Consider the following 26,246-nt stretch of genomic DNA (forward strand, 5'->3'; position numbering starts at 1 on the left):
TCCCACACATGCAAGCCAACCACAATTTTGACTATGGGCAACTGTAAACAAACAACTCCCTACAGTTACCAACTTTTTGTTTTTAAACACACAGAGAAAACCATCTGTTCTGACAGTGGAGCTGGAACATAGCATAGCTGTTGTGAAATTAGACCAATTTACTATAAACCAACAATTAACTTAGAAAGCAAGATACCTTTCCTGTTCCTCTGAGATCACTGAAAAATAATTAATTTCCAAATAAATGTTTTCCTAAAAGAATTGGAATTACCTTCTGGAAATAGCCCCTTTTTAATGACTTGTCACGAACTTGTCTGAAATACACATAGCCATAGTAATATGCTGAATCCTTCTGCAAAAGAAAGGAAAGAATACAATACAACCACCTGATACTCTCCTCCTTTCTGAAGCATTCAATATACAGTTCAAAAGCATATTTCCCTGCAAGCTCCAAAGCTGATTAGATACAATAAACTAGAACGCTTACTCTGTTTATTGGCATTATTTTTTTTGGTAATTACTTCAAAGAGAAAACACCAGTGTGTGAAAACAGCTGTGCTTTCTGGTTTTACTATTTTTATATCTACATTCTCCTGACACACCATGAAACAAAAATAGAAATAACTTCCTGAGGAATAAATCAACATTTACAATTCTTCAAAGCAGCACTAAAAAGACTTTAGCAGTTAAAAACCTTAAAGCCCCGACTTGAAAAGATATAACCTAGTCTTTCAATGTATTAGTTTTATTAAAGATTCTTGAAGTATCAAGGAAGCACATTCACACTTCAAAGAAAAACCACCAGCTTCATCCTCCCTACAAACAGGAATTAGAGTATTTGACTCATAAACAGATGAGTTTGAGAATCAGACTCCCACTAGCATAGCTAAAGGCCTCAATATTCCTTATGAATATGAGGAGAACAACTTTTTGGCCACTATCTCTTTTAGGTAACTGCTCCAACCTTCCAAAAATTAAGTGTGGAAACAGAGAGATAGCTCAAGTTTGTTGGATTTTTTTTTAAATTAAGTTACAAAGCACTTCAGATTTCCACAACAGTAATGGTTTTTACAGTTTGATCTACAGGTTTCTAATCAATAATGAAATAAGTCTGGTCTTCAATTTAACTCTCCTTGCAGTCCAAAATTCATAGTAATAAAACTTAAAGAACTAGTGAAACTTATTATTATACTAATATCCTACAGCAAATATTTGCTGAGCTTTGACTTTCAGGACTTCCAGTTCAGAGATTTTGCTTTTCAAGCATTAAAGGTGATGACCCACAAATTAACATTACCCAAAAGAAATTAACTTCATTTTTTCTTATTTCCAACCTTTAAGTAAACTGGTAGATCTCTATCCAATTGGTCCAGAAAACAACAAAATGAGACTTTCCTTCCAGGAGACCGTCGAAATCTAAAACAAAACTGTGTGTCCCCAAGACAACCTACATGGGGAAGAGATAAACAACAAACACTATTCTGAGTCTGAGCCTTCTTTAACATGAGAACTTGTTTACAGACAATGAGGTATCAGAGTTTCTCTTCATCTGTCTTGCACTGCTATTGTGACCATTTATATATTTATACTTTTATAAGCGAACAAGTTGGCGTATTTGGCAACAATAAATATTCTGTCTGCAACAAGGACAAAAAAAGTCGCTCTACCTCACAGGGACTGTCATGTCCTTAAACAGCTCAACTAATGGCTGTTCTCCTACTGGTAATCACCCATTTCCTTAGTCCACCTGTAGAGTTTCAATTATCTTAAGCACATGTCATTTCTCTGTTGAATGGCTGTGCTTTGACTTTTTTTTGATACCAAACAGTTCATACATTAGTCACACCATAAGAGTGCATTATGCTGATCTCCTACAAATCCATGTGCAGGTCTAGGACTCATCATTTTGGAAGTTGCAAAGCTAATTGCTAAAAACCAAGTGAAACCGAGTGTGACTTCCCAGTAATACCCCCAAGGAGTGAAGTTTCCCTTAATTTCTACCAAAATTAATTTCTTAAAGAAAGTACCAAAGTACATTGATTATTTGCAGTCTGAAAATAAAAATAAAATCAGTTTGTATCACTTATCAAAGAAGCTTTTTCCAGGTGTGGCATAGGAACTGCACAATCAGAACTTGTATCACTGATACTCTGGTGGTTGTGTTCTCTCCACTGCAAATGGAGAAACTCCAAAAAATCTTTAGTTCAGGTAGAAGCTATGTAAGCTGAAGAAAATGCTCACAGGAATAGTGATAAGGGGACTGTCAAAACCTAAAGGACACACAGGTGTATTACTCTTTCTAGCAAGGGACTGTAAAAAGTGTCTCTGCAACACAGTGGTATTAACATGAACACAGTCAACTGAAAGGCCAGCCTGTGGCAGGCAGACCATCTTCACTGTAACAATATAAGTGTTCATGTAAATCACTACAAAAGAATCAATATATTATTAAACTTATAGCTCCTCTTAATAGTAGTAAATTTCTAGTTTCTTCCTGGCAAAGGACATTTGTTTCTCCCTGTTGAATATAACTTCTTTGGTTGCTCTGCTCTTACAAGTTTGGGACATAATTTGCAAAGACCTCCAGGAAAAAAATCATGACCTCACCACTGATGATCTGAGCTCCTCTCAGCCGTCCTGTCTTACCCCAGCCAGTGCAAACTGACTGAACAGTAAAGGCAGAGCCCCATTCTCCAGGGGACTGTTTAGCAGACATAGAAGCTCGATTTCATCTTCTCCTTGAGTCTCGTACGTTGTGCGAGAGCCCTCACAGACACTCCAACCCTCGGGCAGTCACTGCCTGGGCAGGTTTAACACTGACACGCTCAGAGCACCCAGGGCTGAGGCTCAGAACCTCCTGAAGCCACAGTGGGAAACTCCCAGTGGGCCAAGACAAACCAAGAGTAGCAAAACACGGTGTGATGGGACAACCATCCAATTCAAACAGGTAATGAAAGCAAGTGCTCAGCAATATGGATTCAATGATAACAAGAAAAAGCACAGCACATGCCAGTAAAACAGCACCAAATATTTGCTTCAGGTTTTCAAAGCTAGTTCCCCTCATCCGTAGCAGAGAAAAAAACCCCAAACTATTATAAAAACCTATACACAGAAGACCTAAAAGTTAATTACCCTTAATCATTAATATATTGAAATATCATTCAGGATATGATGTCTTCCTGTTTAACAAGCTCTTCCAGAAAAGACTGGCAAATGTCTGTTCTTTCTTCAACTATCCATGCAGAGAAAGTAAAAGATAACTGTACTAGGAAACTTAGCTCAAAACCACAAAAAGTATTATGACCTAGTAGCTGATTAAATCAATTTCCACCCCTGAGTTCATAGCCATAAGTACTGGAATACTATCTCTTTGTAGCTGTAAAAGAAAAAAGTTTAATTAATCCTTTGAGCTATGAAAATTTAAGGAAGGCTGACCTCAAATTTAGCTGCAAGCTAATAACTTCCTTCACTGCTATATTACATAAAGTTTTTCCCTTTATGTTAAGGCCTACAATGAAAAAATAAATCCTAACAGGTGGATACACTTCCAGCTCGTTTGTGGAAGGCAGGTTTCATTCAGGTAATCCCTCTACATCATTTGAAACTTCAGTCCATCAAGAATGATCAAGAACTACAGTTCTTAATAGGGACATTAAAAAAAGCAAAAAGTGGGATTTTTTTCCTGCTGAAAGTAAACCTTCCTTACATATATTCTGCCTAAAACGACTTTACTACACTCTTATTTAAAAAAAAAATACACAAAAAAAGTAAAAAAAAAAAATTAACCTTCGTTCCTAACACATGATTTTGTACCTTCAATGTATCTTTTGAAGGTTAGAGGTATTTATGACTGCTAACAATGGGAGTAATAAGAAGATACAGTTAACTCATCTTCTCTTTCAATAGCAGAAGCAGCTCCTCCTCTATTTACATACAGTACAGCAAGAACATAAAAAATAACTTTAATGACATTAAGACAATGGAGAAAAGTTAGCCAAGATATTTTGTAAAATTACATAGGAGAGAGCTCACACACATTACAAGCACACATCTGCACCACCCCATGTGACACCAGAGCTGTTCTGCTGCAGAGCATCCACAGGCACAGAGTAAGAGCAGTTACAGGCTCAAGGCTGTTACTGCAGGTTTTAACTTTGTCCCCAAATAAACAGGAAAGGAAGTGTCTGTCTTTCTGCAGTATCTTTTTGCAGGTGGTCCAACCCATCAGCCACATGCCCCCAGTTTCTCTTTGGCAGCAGATGCAGAAGATTAAATAATAATGTAGCAAGCAGGACCACACACAGCAGCAGAAGCAGCGAGAATGGAGAAGATACAAGATAGCCCAGGTTTTCCCTTCACCACTGTTCTTTCTACCTGCTTTTGAATTTAAAAGTCAGTTTCTCTGTTATAAACTTAGAAAATATACACTTAGTCCTTTATGAGACGAGGGTTCCGTATCCTTCCAATTGCTTTATTAAATCCTTCAAATTCCATGCCTACTCTCCTCCCTACAGTGACAACACTGTTATTTTGTTTAAAAAGTGATATTAAGGTGTTCATTCTTTACTTGTCAGGTATTCTGAACCGTCTGCGTCATCCAGAAGGTCTTACACATTGACATTCTCGATATTTCACTTACATAAAATGCAGAAGAACCCTCAGACCTTACTGCAATGCAGTCACAGCTTTATATTTAACCTTAGCTGCAACATTTCTGTATTGTAATATTAAGATATATAAATCAGGATTTGATCTAAAGCCCAGAATACATACTGTCAAATTTTATCTTTTTTAACACAGCTTAGTCCAACAAGAGATGACTACAGTGTGAAGGAAGCACTTACCCGAATTAGAATCTGGAAAAGACAAATAGCAAATATTGGTTTTCTAAAGGGTGGGGAAAAGAAAAGAGAGCTGTTATATTTCCTGAAATTGCTAAACTCACACCAAATCATATACTTATACAGCAACCATGACTTACCTCTTTATCTGTGAGTTTGGAATGTGGAGGATATATTACCTACAGGAAGAAAGATTTATTTTATTTGAAAATCAAGTGGGTATAAGCAGTAAGCTTCTACTAAATATTTTTACAATTCAACACTCAAATACCTGCCTTAGAATACTTTCAATTGTAAGCTATTAATATTATGCCTCTATTCTTAATTTTATATGCTTTTAAGTTAATTGATCACCCATCTTTACAAAGTATTTTGAATGCCAGTTAGAGACCACACACATACATTTAAAAATTCAGAGTACTTGAGATTTTTGGTGCAAAAGGTCTCAGAGGAGAGCAAGATGACATCTTTTAGATTTAAGTTGTACATGCAAAATGAAGTAGATGATTCCATAGAAAGCCAACACATATTATTGTCTGAAATCTGTTGTAATGGAAAAGTTAGGTTGGAGTAATCAAAATTCAATCACAAAACACCTTCTATACTAACAGTAACTCTTGGAGGATGTCATTGGCCCCAAATAACAGCTGGGAACTGTGCAAGGTCAAGGACTACACTCGAAGTCACAGCTTTAGTAGTTACGGAAATAAATCATGTAACAAGTTTTTACAACACAGAAATCAAAAATGATGCAACACAATGAAAGAAACGGAAGCACCACCACTAAAGAAAAAAAAGGGATGTACAAAATCAGTGATTATGCAAGTAAGTGAGAAAAGAACATACAGGAAAGAGGACAAACCTGAGACACTTAAATTTCAGCTAAGAAGTTCCTCAAAAAAAAAAAAAACCAAACCACCCCAAAACTACTGAAATGGGTGGCTAGCTTGTAAGCAAATGAAATGTAACATAAATTCAAAGATTATATTTCAAAACAGGTTTCAGGGCTTCCAGAGATGGGAACTAGTCCAAGAGCAGTTCAATGCAGCAATGGTAGCTGCATTGAGAGTCCTCATATTACCATACCACTAACATCCAGTTAGCTCTTGTTCTACCAAATGTAAGTAAATTTATCTCCTGATAATATAACACTATCCTGCTCCACAGAAAACAACAAATAGACCCTCTGGCTGATCTCTGACTAAGCAGGTTTATGTCCCCTGGTCATAAAGCCTCCAATGCATTTCTTTTCCCCTCAGTCTCTCCTATCCAACGATGTCCAGCCACAAAACATTGTTCATGCAACTAAAGCTGAAAGCAGACATACAAGTGGAACACCTGCATTCTGCAAGTTGCAAACTTATCACCATCTTCTTTCCACCTCTTAATATTTTCCTTTGCTATCTTATGCTAAGCAGTACACCAAATGTAACTCCTTCAGCAGCTGAATGATGCTGAAATCATCCATGTCTAGTCAAAAGACTGGCATACAGACCAGACTTGAATTCATACTCCTTTTCCTCACTAGCTCGTGTATCTTCCCAGAATTTCAACTTAAACTGAAAGCTAATTCTTTTTCCTGCAGCTATATACTGAAAAAAAAAAAATCAGGCCTCAGTTATGCAGACACTTTAAATTTCATTTTATGCATGCAGTCAATTAAATTAAGGGGACTGTTAACAGAAGTGTCTGCAGCCAGGCCAGAGGCTGTGCTTCCCTCAGCCACCAAGCACATCATCTGCCCAAGTCAGGGGTTAATCAGAAACCCTCGTCTTTGTTGCCTACACCACCTTATAACAGCAAGGGAAGAGAGCTCAGATAATCAGCACAGTATGCTGGGGTTTTATTTGCATTTCTCGTGCAGCCAACAATGTGTATCAGTTATGTATTTTACATATTACAATAGCTGGCTTGGCTGAATTTTAGGCCACTGTGCCATGCGTTTATGCCAACACCCCTTTAAGAAGACTGAAAGAAAGAAAAGGACACTTTCCCTGCGCACCAAGAGCTTGCTACTAAGTCACATGGTGAACAGGGTGAAACAGGATGTGAAACCAAGCTGAAATATAACTCTTCTCTCCTGTTTGTTTTCCAGCGCTGTGGGCTCCCTGAGCATTCCCAAAGCAGTGCCGCAGCTGTCTGTGCCCCCTGTGCATTCCCAAAGCAGTGCCACAGCTGCCTCTCCCTGTGCTCCCTGTGTATTCCCGAAGCAGCGTCCCAGCTGCCTGTGCTCCCTGTGTATTCCCAAAGCAGCATCCCAGCTGCCTGTGCTCCCTGTGTATTCCCGAAGCAGTGTCCCAGCTGTCTCTGCCTGTTGCACAGAGGGCACAGCTGGGAGTCATTGCCACGGGCCGGATCCAGCTCGAGCTCCTGGAAAACGATTCAAACGTGTAGGGAACGTGTTCGCGCAGCCCAACGAGCCGGTGAACGCTGGTAATTGTGAAGACCACTCGCATTCCCGTTACCATCACACTCTTTAAACATCTTTAACAACTACACGCCATGGAAATCAGCGTTCGTGGCATGTAAAGAAAGCCGATGATGTACTTAACACCAATCTTGGCACGCGATGAGAACCATTCCCGAGGGCCCGCTGGCAGGACAACTGGCACCGTGGGAACTGCTGTCCGAGCACAACCCGCCTCACCCGGGACAGCGGGGCCGGTTCCCCAGGGCGCTCCCCGCTCTGAGGCTCTGCACAATCACGTTTCCATCAAGCTTTTCCTGCTCCTGTGCAACGCCGGGGCGAGAGGAAGCGCCCGATTCCGGCGGGGCCCCGCCGCCGCCGCCCGCCGCGGAGCCCCGCACGTACCTCCACGGCCTGGCCCAGCTCCAGGTCGAAGCCCACCACACACACGCAGTGCAGCCAGGCCGAGAAGCGGTCCCAGGGCAGCAGCGACAGGCACTGCTCGGGACCCTCCGGCTCCGCCAGCGCCGCATCCTCCGCGGCCGCCCCGGCGCCGCCCGAAGCCGGGTCGGTGTCCGGGCCCCGCTCCCGCCGCGACATGGCCCCGACCCCGGCCCCGCCGCGCGGAGCCACGTGACCGCCCCGCCCCGCCCCCCCGGAGCCGCCCGGAGTGGGCGGGGCCAAGCGGGCACCGAGGGGCGGCTGAACCATTCCTGCGGGGAGCGGGGGGGGGCGGTAGGGGCGGAGCGCCCCCCAGCGGCCCGCGGGGAGGGCGGCGGTGCGGCCGCGGCTCGGCCCGGCCCGGCAGCTCCGAACGGGCACCGGGAGGGCCGTGCAGCTTCAGGGGCGCTTGAGACACAGCAACCCCGCCCCCGAGAGCCCATATTACAATATGGTTTTGCTTAATAAAGCAGCTACTTCATTGCTACTTTATGCTGTGGGAGCAGCTCTGCAGGCAGGGGCACGATCCCAGTTTTCTGTTCCTCCGCGGCAGGTCAGTGGCAGCCTCTGCCTGGGGACTAGGTGGTCGCTAAGGAATTAACAGGCATAGCTACATCATATCCTACACAACGCTGAACACCATTCAGGAGTCAGGTGGAAATACCCCACAGGCTGATGCCTGAACGACATCGCCCTCACAGGAAATTGGGATAAATAAAAAAAGCATCCAAATCTCTTAAAACCTCTCTTAGCGCCTTAGCCAAAATCCAAGCTCTTTATTTAATAATGGAAGAGCTTTCAAATACTCCTTTAGCACTGTCCATCTCCCATTTATATTTAATTAGGAAACATTTTGTAGAGTTTAAAGTGTTAAGTAGCTACTTTATTAGACAAAAACACTCCCCTCCTCCTGACCTGTACCTGTTATTATTTAGTTACTCACACCAGACTTCTGGTTGACTGCTACCAGCACAGTCTCGGCAGCAGTAGATGCAGATGTGCTGCTTGCCTGAATCACTACAGGCCAGGTTTTCTTCCGGATAGGAGTTGCAAATATTAAAACTGAGATACCACATCTATACACACTTAAAATTTATGACTCTTTAGATGCACTGTTTCCTTAAGACCCATTAACATCATTTGTTTATCTATCAAAACCAAACTGCTAGAAATTAAAGTACGCTTTGATCGTTAGAGTAATTTTCTAGACAAAGGAGGAACAAACATTGAACTCAGACAAAATTATGATACATGAAATTATTGCGGTAATAATTTAAGATATAGCGGCCTTCAGTTATCAGAAGCCATTAGTGGCAAAGTGGATGTCAGATAGTAAGATAGGAATGAGGTTCTGCAGTGCAGCCTGGGCAGGGCTGTACAGGAAGGCTCTCGCTGTCTGTAGCTGCTTCAGGTATTTTATCATGATGCCACGCGAGACTCACACATTTTTCAAGTAGTTAACTCCTGGGTTCTGTAAAAGGTCACTATTCAAAAAAAGACATGACTAAGACTGAGCTTCATCAAGTTAAATTCAGCACAGTGATTCTGCAGTGGTGTTTCATTCGCTATTTCCATTTAAGAGCTGAAATGGGGCCCGGCCAAAAGCTTTATCGCTTAGTTTAAGGAAAGATACCATCTCTCTGCTTCTTACAAGCCTTCCCTTGTTTATATTTTTATACTTTTCCTTGTTTACATTCTTGCTGTCATGACCAAAATGAAATTTCAGCTGTTATTATCATGCATGCCCTTTTAGTTTTTGCTGGCCTCTCTTTGTAAGTTTTCACGTGAATAAAAAGTACAAATGTATATAAGTAAAATAATAAGAACAAAAAACTTAATAAGAGTTATATGCTCTGCTCATTTTATTAAACAAGAACAAGTAAATTAATTCCATTCGATGCTTTACAAATAATCTTTTGGCAGGATAAAGTTAAGAGAATAGAGACACAGTCTTTGATAAAAAAGTCATCGAAAAAGAGAGGATTCTCATCTACTGGAGATATTCCCAATTAACAGGGAAACACTAGTTCAGGAAGATTTTCACCTAGGTATTTCAAATCCATTTTAGTTTTCATTAAATGTGATTATCTTCCTCAGTTGAGAAAGAATGTCTGTTGTTTAAGAAATAGAATAAAAATATTTCTGCATTTATTTCAAGTATTGTAACATAGAAACAACTGAGACTGCTTTCTCCTGCAAGAAGTGTATCAGTGGAGGATAAAATAGACTTCAAAGCTCAGAATCTATAAAATGAGAACGCTTAGCTACAACTTGCAATACTGACTCATGAAATAGCAGGGCTCTGCATATGGAATGTGCCCTTAGAAATCTCCATGAACTCTGCCTTGTTTTGCAGAAATACAGTGATCTGTTCATGTAAATATTCGGCACAGTTTGGAAAAGAAAGTCTGCTAGAGAAAGCATCCTCTGTGATGTCCGTTGCTGGAATAAAAATGAAAATAGGCCTGGGTGGGACAGCTGGATTCTAAAGAGCCCAAACGCTTCAGTGTTTGAGCCTGTCTTGCTTTCTTCCACCCTCTATCTTGCAACTACAGCTGCCATCTCCAGAGCTGTATCCCGCCTCCCTCAGTGGGATGCTTTCTATCAGGTGGCAGCAAATGTTGTGTTGGCTGCTGGCTGGCCTGTTTCCATCAGCAGGGAGTGACTGTGCAGACTGCTCACATCCACAGAGGAACACCAAAGAACTGGATAAACATCATCTGCTCACCTCACCTTCCCTCCTCCGCCACCCGCCTTCGCATTTCAGTTTAAAGTGGTACTTCATTTGTATTTGAAAATTAGCTCTGGTTCATTTGAAACAAATAAACACTCACCAAAACTGGCATAATTATTTTTAAAGCATCTTTTCTATTTTTCAAACAGACACAGAAAACATCAGACTTTTCAAAAAGTCAATTTTAATATTGACTTTTTATTTGATATATTAATAGAAAAGCAATTAAGGCTGGTTACATGATGACTCCTTTCTGCTCAAATAGTAAAGCAGTGAAAATGCCAGATATATCAACTTAGCTAATTTCATCAGAAATTCAGAAACATTGTATGTAACATCAGTTATACGTTAGCATAATAATGTATTAATGGCACACATATTACATTATATTTCTATATATACTCCAAATACGTGTATTATTAACATAGTATAAAACATATATTGTATATGTAAATAGATAGGATATATATAGTATAATAAACATTTTATATAATTGCATAACATATTAATATATTTATTGCATGATGTAAATTGAATAGTATATTCAGTATATGCTTACTACATATATTCCATTAATGTAACTGTCCATTATGTTGGTAAGACACTCATTTATATAATAGGTACAAGTGTCTTTTAATAAGCTTAACCAAGACTAGAGATAGGAGCAGGGAAGGATTTGAAAGAAAATGCGATAAATGGAAAATCTACCTGACAAGAGAGGATTAAACTTTCAAAATTAATGCTGAAAGATAATGTAATTCTTCTTTACATAATCAGTCAGAGTTAAAAGATAAGGAACAGAAAATAAGTCTGAAACTAAAGACCGATAATAGCACTAAAATAAAAAAGTGTAACCACTTCAGTAAACCTGGGGTGATAGTTAGAATAAAATTTTTAATCACAGGAGAAAACTTCTCTGAAACAGTTTCTTACTTTTTGACAAGTTCAGCTTGATTCAGAGTGTTTCAGAAGCTACTTCTCAGGCAAGTTTCTTTTGCAGAAGATACAGTAATATGTAAAGAACAGTTCAAACTTTGATATACATTTCCACGTGTGGCAGTAAATGCCTCCATAGACTGTAATTTTAAAATGTGGTACAGCTTAAAAGAGTGCAGTAATACATTGAATTTGTTATATTTCTGAAAACCAATACAAAATTGATTTGGTCAATTGCTTATGAATGAGTTTCAGGGATGAGAACTCAGGAGAAAGCTGTGCATTTCCATCTTTCTCCTTGCCTGTCTAACAAACACTATCATTTTGCATCTTAATTTTTATACTAGAAACTGAACTTTTGCTACACAGCATGCATCAGTCGTTCCACATGTAACAATCCCTCGAGGCAGGATCTCCCACTAAGCAATTGGTTCACAACACCTCTCCTCTGAAAATTTAATCTGATATATATTAATTATTTTGGTGGCCTGTTATACCATCACTGCACAGTACTCAGAAATCTGGCACTGAGTTCCCTATAACTATGCTCAGTGTTTCTCTTTTTCAGTCAGTTACAGTCAGCTTAGAATTCACCACAGGCTTCCTGCAGCAAAACATCTCATTTTTCATCAAGTCATTAAGATTCAACACTCTCAAGCCAAAATCCAGATGTTTTTCAGGTATGCACATAAACTCCCTCTGCTGCATTTCGTCCTCCTGCCACAGACACCAGCTCTTTAGGGGACGAATGTGCCACTCCCCTCCCTTCCCCTTCCCTTATCCAAGATGGCTATGGAGAGGGCTGTTTCTGCCCTCAGCTATGATGGCTATCATAACATTTTTATGGACTTCCTGCCCAGAAAAAGGACAGACACCTCCGTGGGATCCTGCTGCCCTTACCCAACATGGCTGCGAGGTGCTCTGCCTGCTTCGGTTGTGACAGTGGTTTGCAGAAACAAAGCAGGAGCTGACACATCCTCCTCCTCCTCCTCCCCCGAGCACAGCACAGCAGAGCACTTCACACCAAACTCTTCGTCCACCTGTTGCTTCCCACAGTTCTAAGAGGGACACTTTCTGGTAAGCATCAAACACCTCATAAAACACTCATACAGTAATTTGTATCCTCGTTTCAGAATGCAGCCGCTCTCTGTATTTTCAGCTTAGTCTATGACTCAGCCCTTGACAAATTCTGAACTCATTAGGCAATTTGAAATAGGAGTTAAAAAGTGTGAGGGATAACTACACCCATCCAGCTCCTCTGAGAGCTGGCACTCACGCAGAGGAGGGCTCAGATTAATGGCCTCGATGAAAAGTAACTCGGTTGTTACACGAGGCGTTTGGCAGCTCCAAAAAGATCTAGAAAGGCAGCTGGCACATACCATTGCTTTCCCCTGAGACTGTCAAAATGGGATTTCTCCAGGGGATGAAGAAGGGTTCAGGATACCAACTATGCCAGTGGCTTACAGTTTAAAGGACACAGATGCTCAGAGTATTAGTTTGTTCTACTGGTCACAGCAAGGCTTGGGAAAGACACTGTACAGACAATACAGTATGGAATTTGAATCCCAATATCTAAAAATTACAAATACTTAGAACATCAGAAAAAGATATCCAGTGCTCAGTTAATTATTTTTACTCTATTCTCTTAGGCCCTATAGATGGTAATGGATCTTAATCTCTAATTTTACTTTCAAACTCCTTTCCCGATTAAGCACGCACATCTCATAAACATTCTTTTCATTCCACCTGTATAACCACTTCATAACACCTGTAGTACTCATTGAATGAACACCTGTGGTACCCCTTGTTCCCACTTTTTACACCTTTGCAATTCCAAAGTGCTCTCAACTACTTTTACTTTCGCAACTCTCTCCCTCAAATATAACTCCTAATGGACTTTAATTTATTCTCTCTTTCTCCATTTTCTTTTTGTATCCTTTTCCTTCTCCTCTTTGATTACTTATGGAAGCTTGTGTGCTGTAAGCAACAGCCATACTGAATTTTAATTTATTTAAAAAATTAGTAAATTCAGATTATATTTATCACAATAGTATAATCTTGTAAACAAGCTGATGCAAGCTGTGAAGTGGTGTGTCAGATATTTTTTTTGTTCTCTCCTGTCAGGAAAATTAAGACTATGGATAAACAGTCCTAAAACTTCCACCTATCAGACTTTTTTTGTGTGTTCAAAAATCAGACTTGTCTTTAATTTCGGATTTCATTTTTTTGCTTCAAACACAGACACTCCAGTCTGGTTGTGCTGTCTTTTTCTCATTGGATTGCTAGAAGAAAACGAGGCTGTAACAAATCACATCTCCCTTCCCCAAATCAAAGTGCAGTCAAAAAGAAAGGGAGAAAAATTAAGACAGCCTTGAGATTTTACTGTGCTACAACTAAACCCACAGTCATTGTGCCTTGTGTCACACACAGCACTGCCTTACCTCGACTGCTACTTTCCCCCTCGTCCCTGAGCTGCCTGGCCCTGCTCCACTCCTCTCCTCCACGTCTGCTCTTTCTGCCATCAGAGAACCCTCCCATGTCCCTAATCCTAACACCTTGTCACAGGGTAATTATAGCGCTGGCACGACCCCAACATCTATCTTATATCCAACAATTTCCACTTGTTTGTTCAACAGGGAATGACGGAATTAAAAATGAATTCGGACCAGAGAGGCCCGTTCAGCACCAACGACCTTGACAAAGTCATCTTTCCTTGGCTTCTAGAAAACGGGGATAAATATGATTATAGATGATGCTCCGTGACTTACTGAGGGAAGACACTGCACCAGTGACCCCACCCCAGTCCTGTCCCTGTTCCTGCAGCCACCGCTCCAAAGCTCCCCCTGGTCCAGCCACCAACCTGCAACTAGAGAAGGCAAACACGGCCAGCGTTCCTCCCGCCCCGGGGCACGGCAAACCACACTGCGGCTTCCAGGGATTTCAACCCGGGATCATAAAACGAGCAGAAGAGCAAGGGGAACGCAGGAGGATGTCCAGGAGACTCCTGCAGCCTCTCATGCGAGCTCTGCTGAGAACGCGTCACCCCAGGTTCTCCTCAGAGCTCCCTTATTTCACAGAATTACAGAACAGCCTGAGTTGGGAGGGACCCACAAGGATCATAGAGTCCAACCCTCAGCCCTGCACAGGACACCCCAAGAATCCCACCACGTGCCCGAGAGCGTTGTCCAAACACTCCTTCAGCTCTGGCAGCTTTAGGGCCGTGACCACTTCCCAGTGGAGCCTGTTCAGTGCCCAACCACACTCTGGGTGAAGAATCTTTCCCTGATATCAAACATAAGCCTCCTCTGACACAACTCCAGGCCATTCCCTCCCCCTTATAAACAAGGTCTGACGGGCCCCGCTCGCTCCCTCCCTCCCGGCCAGGGCACAGCCGAGGAGAACGGCGAGGGGAAAGCGACCGCACGGGGCCGAGGGGCTCACTCACCTCAGCTCCTGCCCCCGTGCTAACACGTCCCAGCCGTGCCCTTTCAGCAATAGCCCCTCTCCCCTTTTCCCGCTCCCCTTTCCCGGCTCATCCCACCGTTTCCCCCCCCCCCTCACTCCCGATCCCAGCGCCCGGAGCGGGGCGGGGCCCGCGCGTGCCGCAGCCTCACCGCTCCCAGCGCGCATGCGCGGGGCGCGCCGGTGCGCACGCCGCCCGCCCCCGGCCCCGCCCCGCCCGGCCCCGGCGCCGCGGCCACACCGGGAAGGGCTCCAGGCGCTATGGCGGCGGCTGCGCGCAAGGTAAGGGGGGGAGCGGGCGCGCCCCGAGCCGCCCGCGGGGCCGCGCCAAGCGGGGCTGGGGGGACGCGCGGGGCCGCGCCGAGCGGGACGCGCTTGACCCGGTTTGTTTTCGGCCCCACAGGTCGGAGGAAAGTTCCCGCGGTCGGCGGCCGCCTGAGCGGCAGGAGCGACCGAGCGGGAGCGCCCGGGCCCGGCCGCCAGGCCTCTCCCGCCACCGGGGCAGCGGAGCGGCGCTGGGCGGGCGGAGAGCGCGGGGGTGCGCAGCGGGCCCGCCTCATGCGCAGCCACCTGCGGAGGGGCTGAGCGGAGCCGCCGCCGCCGCGCCGGGGGCTCCTGGCGGGCACTGCCCGGGGCAGCCCCTGCCCGCCCACCCCGGCACCGCCGCCGCCGACGGACGGACGGACGCCGGCCCTGCCGCCGCCAGAGCCACCGCCGGGGAGCGACCTGTCAGCGCACCTCGCAGGCCGGCCCCGAGGACCCTTCCCACGCGCTGGTTTGTCCCCGGGAGAAGGAGAGTTGGGAGCCCTCTCCGTGCCTTATCAAGTTCCTTATCTGAGCGGCTGCCAGACGCTGTAGACCAGTTCGGCTTTATCTGGTGCAGGGGAGGAAAACAGTGTATCTCTCGCACCCCATCCCAAATCGAGGACCACCTATTCTGCCGTGGTTTAATTCACGAAGATGGTGAAATGCGGATTGCCGTGTGAAGCAGCTAGATCCCTGTTGTGGACTGAGGGCTTCGTATTCACCTCCCAGCTCCCGATCTGTGCTCTGTGAGAGAGGACACTAATTCTTCTCCTTCAACCCCTTCCCTAAACCTTTCCTTGCTTCCATGTTGCATTGGTCAGACTTTTGGTCAGTGTTGTTTACGGAAGGGGAGGGGAAAGAAGGCAGTTGAGGTTACAAACAAAAGTACTTGTATGACTCATCTACTTGGATTTAAGACATTATATCCTTCTTTCAAGGGGCCTTTGCTTCTCTCTGAAGGAATCAGATGCTTGTTCCTATTCTTCCAGAGGAGGATGGATTGAAAGTTGTCCATTTTAGACTTTTCTTGGGCCACTGCTGATATTATTAAAGACATAATGGGGCTTTTTCACTGGATTATTGCCAGGATTAGTTTACACACTGAAACAATGAGTTGTTAGGCCTCTCATACGATAATATTTGTCCTGCTTTAATATAAAGTTGCTGCGGAGGTGCGTTAAAAATCGCGGAGGACAGTCTGCATCAGAGGAGGCTCTCTTCGTCTCTGGTTGGTGTGGCAACCAGCAATCTGTCCTCGATGCCTTCAGCCTTGGCCATCTTCACTTGCCGCCCGAACTCTCATCCGTTTCAGGAGCGTCATGTCTACCTGGACGAGCCCGTCAAGATCGGCCGCTCCGTGGCTCGCTGCCGGCCAGCCCAGAACAACGCCACGTTTGACTGCAAGGTGCTCTCCAGGAACCATGCTCTTGTCTGGTTTGATCACAAGACAGGCAAGGTAAGATGTTTTTCTTTCTTTAAAAAATATACTGAGCTGCACGTTGGCTTCAGCAAGTCCCTCTGGGCTGCGGATCACCCTGGTTTTGCGGTGATAAATACGGCTGCACGTGGAAGGAGTAAGGTTTGTGTTAAAACGATTACTTTTCAGGTAAGTTGGTGATTTCTGACTAAGCAGAAACTTTAAATATTATTAAAAGTATGTAAAACTAACAGTTGAAAATGGTGATAAGTACTGAAAAACTTGCAGGTGTATTCTTCATTGCTGGAAGTAGGTGATTTTCGGGTGAGTCATAGAAATGTGAAGGCACAGGCTTGTATCAATATAATGGTGTAATACCATTTGTTCAAATGCTGAGAAATTACCGTTTTATTTGAGCGTGTAAATAAATCTCATTGTGAGGAGTGTCAAAAAACGGATTTAAAAAACCCATTGTGTTTGGCACGCTCACTCTTCCTACTTGTCCTATTGAAATTTTATAGAGTATTTTGTTTGGGTCTGCTAGAAGTTTTGTTGCTGGCAGCAGGAGCGTAACAAGTGGCATACAAGGTGTATTTTCTCGTTGATAGTGAAAATGGTTTTAAAATATATCCTGTGTTGCCTTCACTGTTCCTCTCCCAAGGCTGGCGGTCTTGTTAAGTGAAATTGAGGGGTTCTGTAGTGCGTGTTTTGTCCACTAGGGATTGAACTGGGACAAGTAAAGTTGTTTTACTTAATAACTGTCAAGTTAATTTTAAATATCCAGCAAGAAAAGAACAAAGTGCAGACCTCAGTTCCTCAGCGCTGTATTTTTTTCCGAATATATTCATGTTACACCCTAGAACTTTATGTGCTCTAAATCAGCTGATTGTTAACTTCACACCATGCCCTTCTATGAAATGCAGTCAGTATAGCTCGGGATTTTAAGAATAATGTGGTCTGTAATTCAGGTTTTTTAGTAATATGACACAGCATGAGGAGCAGTACAAGGCAGTCAAAGTTCGTAAACCTTCCATTGTTAACTATCCCGTGTTATGCAATCCTTGGGCATGATGGGACAAGACAAGCATTTAATTTCTTAAGGCTGGGTTATGGCATGGCTTTCAAGTTACCTGCAGGTAATTGTGCAAACTGCTATCTGTATGAAGTGTTTCATTAAGCATATTGCTTTGGCTCTGCTGTGTGTGTCATGTGCATTCTTGGACTCTTTAAAGCTTGGGTGCTTGAAATACTTTCAGTTTAAGCTTAGTTTTTAACATTTCCTTTGACTCAACAAAGTAAAATGCTCCAATTTATTGTGCTGTCTTTAAATTAGAAATGTTGTGCATATAGCTTTTTATTAACATGTCTCATGACTAAGAAAGATTTTAAGACACCCCCCTCCGTGCTCTATTATGTTTACAAATAGTCCAGCCATATTTAAGATGGTTAACTTGGCAAAGCACTGAGTGTCTGCTGACTTATAGACAAGCTTCAAGGACTGTCAGCTGTGGGTGTTTTGGTTTGTTTTTAAATTTCAGTTAGCTTTGGCTTTTCTAATATAGGTCAAACATTTATATGCTTATTCATTTTATCTGTCTGTTTTAAAGTAGCAGCTTGGCAGTAGGAAGTAAGAGGATGATATGTGATAGTTCTTGAGATTCCATGTGAAGATGTGATGGGAGTCTGCTAAAATTGCCCAGGTGGAGCTCTGTAGCCATAGTGGTCAGCTGAAGAGCGAGTTTGGGATCATGGATAGGGATCCATTCCTGTGAGTGTTGCATGTTAGATGTGGTGGTGCTGTAAAGGTTTTTTAAAGCGTTGGTACAGCAGTGTGGAGAACTTCAGATTCTGTCTATGTTTCTTGGCAATATGGTCTGGTTTTTCATCTGGTAGAGTATCTGAATGATAAATTGTGAGATAGCTGGAGGAGAGGGGTAAATGCATTGTTAGAGATAATGGATATCAAATGCTGTTATGAAAAGCCAGGTGGAAGATATTGATAAATACAGGCTTGATCCTGAATCACAAGAACCACTTTAAAGAATTCTGTGGTGTTTTCAAAATACAAACAAAACCATAAAACTATGCCAGAACATTTACATGCAGGAACATACATTATCATTGTTTACAGAACTGCTAATAGGCACATCTCATTTAGGAAACTGTCATTATCCTATCAATGACCTAAATTTAAACTTGCACAAATTGTCACGGTATTTGTAAACATTTTTTAGAAGCTTATATATAGGGCTTTTATCAATTCTGGGTTTTTTGAAAGATAAAAGACATTGAAATGTTAATTTAGTAGCAGAGAGAATAATTCAAAATGGTTCGTGAATGATCTGGAACTGCAGTTTCATTAGTTGTGGACTTTGGCCATACCAGTTTCTGGCATTCCCAGTCACTCGGTCCAGTCTGTGCTGCCTCTTGAGCTGCCTTTCAGTTATACTCCAATAGTCTTTTTTTTTTTCTCTGAGGATTTGGAGTTTATTTTAGTGAATCATGTGAGTGGTCCTGTTTACTACATGGTCTGTAAACAATTTTATCGGCATAATCTGTAAAGAGGGGTAGAACCCAAAGTAAACAGTGGTCAGGAAACTACACTGTTTTTTCTGAGGCAGAGGTAGGCATAATTTGAAGTGTGTCACATAAGTAGACCAAGTTGAAGATGACATTTTACTTACAGTTGAAAGATGTCAATGTTTACTTTGTATAAAGGCACTTCAATTATGCATGGAAAAAGTTATGTGCCCAAGGAGATAATGTCTATGTAACACCAGCATTATTAAGGATGAAAGTAGGATGGGTTTTCAGGATCACCAGTAAATAGCAATTAAAAGCAGATATTTAAATTTGGATTTGCTTTTTAAAGTATTTTTAACATAATATCTAAGCTTAAATGTGTGTAAGATGAAGGTGGGAGGAGTTGGTGGTGGGATTATCTGTACTTGGACTTTTTCTGTGCTTAGTAATACTTCTATAGACAACCAGTGAAATGCCTCTTTTTGCTTTTGTTTGTAGGTAGAGCACAATAACCTCTTGTAAATTTTTTATACAGTGATAACATTAGAAGATTATGCTTAGAATTAATTTTTATTTAGGTTTTTTTAGTAATTACAAGTTAATCAATCTGGGTTTTGTGGAGATGCCTGAAAAAGTGAGTCACTAGATATGTAGGAAGTAGATGTTGTGCTGAGCATGGAGTGTTCCCAAAAGTGTGAATCAAAGCAAAAGGAAAAGTGGGCTATAGTTCAGAAAATGTAAATCTGTTTGCTCAGCTTATATCACTGCATATAGGAAGAAATTCTTTTAAATTGCTAAACTGAAATAGTCTTAAAGTTTTTGGTTTTTTTTTTTTGGTTTTGTTTCCATTTTTAAAAATAAGCAAGTGGAAAACCCTGGAGAATTTGTATGTGACTTCTCCCAGGCTGAAATGCTTCTGACAGATGTGGTAGAAGCTTTTAGAAGAAACATGAAGCTTCCAACAGATATCCAGGCTTTCAAAAATTGGAATTATTCAGATTGTTGTGACTTGCTATTATAAGTACCTTTTATAGGGAATTCATTGCTGCAGTTTACCAAAGGCTCTGTGAAACTGTGTGAAAAATAAAGTATTTTCTTAGATCAAAAGGACTCCAAGTAACTGGTCGTTTTTAATAACTTAAAAAAAATATGTATAGACACAAGTTTCTCTGTTAATGGTACCCAATACTACTGCTTTTGTTTAATTCAAAGTGGATATGAGTTGAATTGAGCACATTCATAGTATCTTCATGACAGAAACACTAACTAGTATATTGGAAGCCATAGTCCACATAATAGTAAAGGAGATTTATGAAGGCTGTGCTTTGTGGCTTCTAGACTTACAATATGTGAGATAAAAACGTTACAGAATACTTCCTGCAGGTAGCACCCTCTTTAAAGAAAACAAACACAAATAACCCTCCCCACCCCCCAAAAAACCTCCACCAAACAAAAAACTTCCAAACAACAAACCAAAAAAACCCACAAAATAACCAACCAAAAAATCCCAAACCCCAACAAACCAAACACAACCAACCAACCCAAAACCCAACACCTCAAAGCAATCACCCCAAAGGTACAGCCAGGGAATTACAGACTGGCTTTGAGTCCCTGGGAAAATCATGGAACAAGTTGTGGAACACTTTTCTGGGCACATGAATAAGATGATTTGGTAGTAGTCAGTGCAGAGTTGACAGGGGTAAATCATGGCCTGCTGAGTCCAATTGCACTGTGTGATAAAATGACTCATTTTGCTGAAGGGCAGGACAGAGCAGGGCACACTCTGTACCTTGCCTTTAGCAGGGCTCTTGGCTCTTCCCCACAGTGGCCTGTCTGAGTTTGGGCACTGCAGTCTGGGTGTACGAGCGACTTGAGGAGTAAACCAGAACTGGTTTGGGATGGGGCTCCACGGTGGTGCTGGGATGGGGTGTTGGGGACGAGCAGGATGCCACAGGGTCAGTGCTATGAGCTGTCCTGTTCAATGTTATTATCAATGACCTGGAGTTTAGTCATGTTTAGTGAAGTTTAGTCATGTTTGAAGGTGACACCGTATCTGTTGGTGTGATGGGGAGTGAGTTGATATGCTCAAGGGCACGGCTGCCCTCCGGAGGGACCTGACCTTGCTGGAGGAATGGGCAGAGAGGAGCCTGAACAAGGACAAATGTGAAGTCTGCATGTGGAAAGGAAGAACCCCTTCCAGCTTATTAGACCCTGTCTAGGATACTGCATCTAATTCTGGACCACTAGTGCAAGAAATACATTAATAAACAGGAGTTGAAACGCTGGATGATCTCTCTTTGTGGTGTGTTGTACTAAGGATAAAAGTATATTGATCATGAAAGGAAGAAGAAAGAATGTGTAAAAAAGAAATATGTTTTTTGCTTAACATTACATGGAATGTTTTGTGGATATCAAGAATTTGGCAATAGCCCAGAATTATAGAACATCTCTGGATATCCTATTTGTTCAGAAGTATTTTAATAAATCTGTCTTAAAAATTAAGTGGGGTATGAAAAATGGTATTTAGAGTTGCAGGATTTTTGTGGGAGATTTTTTTTTCCTGCTGCTTCCAGTGGAGATTTCTTTATGATACTCGGGCCTATTTAGTGTTGGTTTGTGCAAGGGATGTTTAATTTCTCATGTATCAGTAGCATTTATTTTGGTAGATACCATGTCCGTTATTTATTTTTTCCTCTACTGCATCTTTTCAGCTTTCTGTTAGGATTGTTGTCCTTTGAGAGATGAACAGATGTTTTATTTTTCAGTACTCTTGATGTTGCTGTGTCCTTACAGTCTGCAGTGGAGACACTTTATCTTCCAAACATTGAATGTTTGTTCCAAGTGCCCTGGGGGACTGACCTGGGCTCTGCTCTAATGCACGGAGGTGAAACTCCAGTGTGTGGATGCTTTTGGTAAGAGGGTGATGTCAGGCAGCCCTTACATACACCTGTTAATATTTTTATGTAAGTGCTTTTCACCCTGAGTGAACTATCCAATTTTATGCTGAAGTGATCATAAGAATATTATGGGGTAGAGAGTCTCACTTTTGACAAACTTCAGCACCATACTTTTAGAACCTGGTGTAGGAGTGCGGGCGACCATTTATAGTAGAGGTAAGTCAGTGCTGACAAGGATTTCCCTGCAGAGATACCATCTAGAGCCACTGCTGCAGAGCTAATACTGTAATTCTTGGAGCTGATCCATTGCAGTCATGATGCATCTATCCTGAGCCAGGAACACCAACACATTGATTAGGTTTTAAAAACAAACAAAAATCCCTTTTGTATTTGCAATGAATTTTTACAAACCTCAAATGAATCAGGTTACTTAGTAGGCATGAAGGCCAGTAAATGTGTTTTCCTTAGATCTCTAATAGGATGGTCCTTGTCCCAGGCTTATAAATGTAAAACCTTGCTTTCCTATTTTATATAATCAAAGTTGTTCTTGACATTTACTTTTTCCTGTGCTAGTTGCAGCAATCCATTGGTCATTTGCAGGTGGATTTACGTTGCGTTGGAGGAATACTTTGATTTGGCTTTGCCTTCTCATTTTTCTTGCTGGATTTGAACAGTTTCTGTTGCTTATTTATCTAATTAAAGTAATTGAATTTACGTATGCTGTAAAGGCCATGTGGGTGAGGAGTGTCTGTGTCAGTGGGCTGCTTTGGTTGGGTTGATTTGAATCTGATCTAGCTAGAATTCAGCAAAATGTGCTGCTAAAGACTCAGCTGTTTTGTTGCATTTTAGGTTTTGTAATTTCTTTTAATAGGTAATGTAAAGTGAAAATGATTATTGTTCGTGGAACCTGGCCAGTGAAAAGGAAGGAAGAATGCTGTCTCCATCTCTATAGCCAGCAATTTTACAGCCTATTGCTGCTAAATTATACAATTGTTTGTTGTCTCTGGATTTTCTTTTGACTCACATCAATACTTGCTTCCTGTTAACGTTGCTCACTTGCCGAGAGAATTTGGATTATCCAAGAGCTCTGAGTTTTGTTGCTTTCCAGAAATGTTTCTGCTTGTGGCAGAATTGTTGGAAGAAAGCTTTGCAGCGTTGTCACATTTTGGTTGAATATAGACAAGTGTTTTTTCAGTCTGCTTTAGGAGTGGGAACATCAGGCAGAGAGATAAATTGGACTGTACCATCTTAATCCCCTGCAAGAAGACATATCTGCCTGCCAGCAGCCCAGAAGAGTTTCCTTTATGAGAAGGAAAATCACTGTGGTGGAGCCAGACAATTAATTGGATACAATTTCTGTGCTGTATGGTACCAGACTTGTATGATTGAGCAATGTCTTAGTTTATTTCAGTCCTGAGAAAGTATAAATAAATGATGAACTTCCAGCAGGCTTATAATAGAAAGTCCAAAATCCTATAGTAACACTGTAGTTGAGTGGAAAAACACAGAAATTGCTAGCAGTAGTTTGACCTTTTTTTTTTTTTCTTTTGTAAAAAGTTAACATAAGAAATAAACATAAAAAGTACTGGGATTAGTCAAGGGTAGTTTAGGGCATGAGGAATTTATAATATCTTTGCAGAACTAAGGAACATTTCAGTATTGATAGTTGAACTGTGGTGTGTAGTGGAGGGAAATAGCTGCTATTGGTAGACCTTTTAGTTTATAAAATAACATTAACCAACCATGGGAGAGACTGAAGAATTGGCAGTGAGATGGACTCAATTGCAAACGTCCTAATAGTGTAAAATAGTGAGAACTTGTAACTAAATACAAAAATATTGACAGTATTGTGCTACTATTAAAGCAAGTTTGTCCCCAGTAGGAACATCTTGTTCAGTTTTAGTCTTCACATAATAATTCAAATATGCTGGAAATATTATTGACAGGAAGTTCAATATAGGAACCATGCAAGGTATCAGATAGTATATAAGCCATATAAGAGCAGACAAGTGACCTTCTGTTCTTGTGTTAAGAGGCTATTGAATAGAAAACTAAGAACAAAGTTATTAGTGCTGTATATTTTTGTAATTGCAGTTGTAATATTTCTTCCATAAAAATAAAATTAATGCAAGGGCTTAAGATGCAAAAGCTGTGGGTGCTTGTTAACTGCATTGAGTAATAACCTTTTTAAAGGAAGAAATAGAAAGGAATAGAAATGCTTATGTTTCAAATCCGAGATGTAAAGCTCTGTTATGGGCCAGATATTTGTACAGCAAGTTCTTTTGGAGACATTTGGTACTGGCTGCTGCTATTTGTATATGCCATTAGTCTTATCTGATAGGCAGTTTTTGCTCTTACCTGGCACTTTTCCAAAGTTGTTCCTTTTCTGGAAGTTGAGCAAGATTAAGTTTAAACATAAGTTTTTCTAAAATTTAGTGTTTGATGCAATATTGTTAATGTTCTGTAAGAGGTTTACCCGCAGCTCAACCGAGTTTGATCATTATGCCTTGCCTTCTGGTTTTTTAATTGCTTTTCTTGAAGTGTAATGCTTAATTGTGTAGGTTAGAAGCCAGATCTCTTGGTTTTGCAAAGCTGGGCTTTTAACCTGCCTACCTTTTTGCCTTTTAAATTTCTGATGACTTTTCCCAGTAACTCCTAGTACAATTAACTGTCATCCTCTCGGTTTTATTTTGTTGTTGTTGTTGTTAGCTGTAATAATAGTTGCCTGAACTTATGGGCAATAGAATTGCAAATCAGTTTCTGTAGTATTACTTGTGATTTTATTCTGGTGTTGCTGATGTTTGCACTTACACCTGCTGTTTCCAAGTGCTTGAAGGATAGGAAAGCTTTCAGGAGGCATAATGAATTATTTGTAATTCTTCGCGTTTTTAACTTTCTTATTAAAAAAAAGCTTTGCTTTTTATATCTGATTGTGAAAGAATCCATTCTGCAGCCAAGTTATTTTTGGAGGTCTTTGGTCTCTGTAGGTAATTGCAACTCCTTGTTGTTTTCTTGCAATCATTACAGGGATTCCTCTTGCTGTATACCAGAGGATTTTTAAGGTTATGTCAACATTAACATATATTTTTAAAGGACAAGGAATAAGTTTAATGAAATTTCTTTTGTTTCTGTGGATTCTAGAATTCTGAGTCGTTGAGTAGTTAGGGTGGTATCTACTTTGAGGGAAGTTACAATACTGTGAACAAGAAAAGCACATTCTATGATATGGATGAACTGTTGGAAGAACTAAAGTTGGTGTGGCCCTCAGGAGGTCACCCAGTCCAGTCTGCAGTTCCACAGCAGGTCTAAGCAGCTCAGGTTACTTTTGGACTTGGGATAGGATTTTGGGTGCAAATGAACCCCTACCAGCAAATAAGCTTCCGGGGTCACTGTCAGAGATATTTCCTAGGTGGGTTAGCCTGTGTTACTTGTCTTAAATTATGTTCTAAGTTTCAGTGTGTGTATGTATAGATAGAAGTGAGTATTATGAAATATCTGGAGTACTTCTTTTATAGTGTAACTTAAAGTTACATCAAAATGTGTCAGCTAAATGTTAAAAGAATTTCTGGAGGAAAAGAAGCACTAAATGAAAGACATAATAATGTTCCTAGTTCCACCCCTAATTCCATAAGGGTGGAAATAATACAACACTTTCACTTGTAGCTGTCAACCACTACTTCCTTTTTAAGAACTCAAAGGGGAATTTTTTTTTTTCAGTCTTCCTCTTTGAGGACTTTTCCTAGACTGCATATTCCAACACTTGTTAGAGAAAGCCAGGAATACAGATTATCATAGAGGGGGCAATATTGGTTTTTGGAATCCCTGTAGCTGGTTGACATTAGGTAAAGTTCCTGGTTGTGCTGTTTAAGCAGAGCTTTGGTAGGTACATAAGTACTGTTTGTGACAGTGAAGGCCAGTGATTTGGTCTATGAACAGAGGGCTTGCTATGTGATTAAAGGGAGAACTGCTATTTATACTAATAATACGTTACCTATACCATAGAAAGGCATGTGAATGTTCTCAGTCTGTTGATGCTCTTTGCCCACAGTGTCATCCTGATCCTTAGTTATGTTTATGAGCCGACTGTTAATTTGGAAGTTAAAAGTTCGTATGCTGTGTTTGGCTAACTTTTAACTTCCATGTAAACAGAAGGGAGGTTTTGGAGGCTTTTTGTGCATTGCACGGGCACACAAGGACAGCCTTTCTTTCCAAACTCCTGGTTTGTTTTGGGATCTGTGTACACGTGCTGCCTCCCCGCCCGAGAGCAGCAGGGATTGCACAG

At 41.5% G+C, this 26,246-nt stretch overlaps 2 protein-coding genes and 1 long non-coding RNA gene across 29 annotated transcripts in view; 2 read left to right on the top strand and 1 right to left on the bottom strand.

The window, feature by feature from the left end:
* Positions 1 to 7,959, bottom strand: part of DENND6A (DENN domain containing 6A) — a 22,926-nt gene extending 14,967 nt beyond the window's left edge. Inside the window, exons 1-5 of the mRNA XM_027728538.2 lie at positions 7,654 to 7,959; positions 4,982 to 5,020; positions 4,845 to 4,887; positions 1,335 to 1,447; positions 272 to 352 (exon numbers count right to left, since the gene is read on the bottom strand). Of these exons, the coding sequence (XP_027584339.2) occupies positions 272 to 352; positions 1,335 to 1,447; positions 4,845 to 4,887; positions 4,982 to 5,020; positions 7,654 to 7,959 (582 nt within the window). The remainder of the gene's footprint in view (positions 1 to 271; positions 353 to 1,334; positions 1,448 to 4,844; positions 4,888 to 4,981; positions 5,021 to 7,653) is intronic.
* On the top strand, positions 6,922 to 14,289 carry LOC120322880. The gene is made up of 4 exons (XR_005562831.1): positions 6,922 to 8,242; positions 11,928 to 12,039; positions 12,220 to 12,436; positions 13,996 to 14,289. It is a non-coding gene; the product is annotated as an uncharacterized LOC120322880 (long non-coding RNA).
* Positions 14,290 to 15,045: 756 nt separating this feature from the next.
* Positions 15,046 to 26,246, top strand: part of LOC113991872 (sarcolemma associated protein) — a 98,694-nt gene continuing 87,493 nt past the window's right edge. For 13 of the 27 annotated variants that reach the window (XM_039379353.1, XM_039379352.1, XM_027728711.2 and 10 more), the window contains exons 1-2: positions 15,053 to 15,103; positions 15,225 to 16,583. In XM_039379353.1, the coding sequence (XP_039235287.1) occupies positions 16,386 to 16,583 (198 nt within the window). In that variant the 5' untranslated portion in view covers positions 15,053 to 15,103; positions 15,225 to 16,385. Of the gene's footprint in view, positions 15,104 to 15,224; positions 16,584 to 26,246 lie in introns of all 27 variants that reach the window. The other 14 variants (XM_027728649.2, XM_039379366.1, XM_039379357.1 and 11 more) reach the window with 3 other exon arrangements.

Source organism: Pipra filicauda, unplaced genomic scaffold (genome assembly GCF_003945595.2).
Source record: "Pipra filicauda isolate LSUMZ 115617 unplaced genomic scaffold, ASM394559v2 scaffold165_size2600900_pilon, whole genome shotgun sequence".
In the NCBI taxonomy this organism is placed as follows: domain Eukaryota; kingdom Metazoa; phylum Chordata; class Aves; order Passeriformes; family Pipridae; genus Pipra; species Pipra filicauda.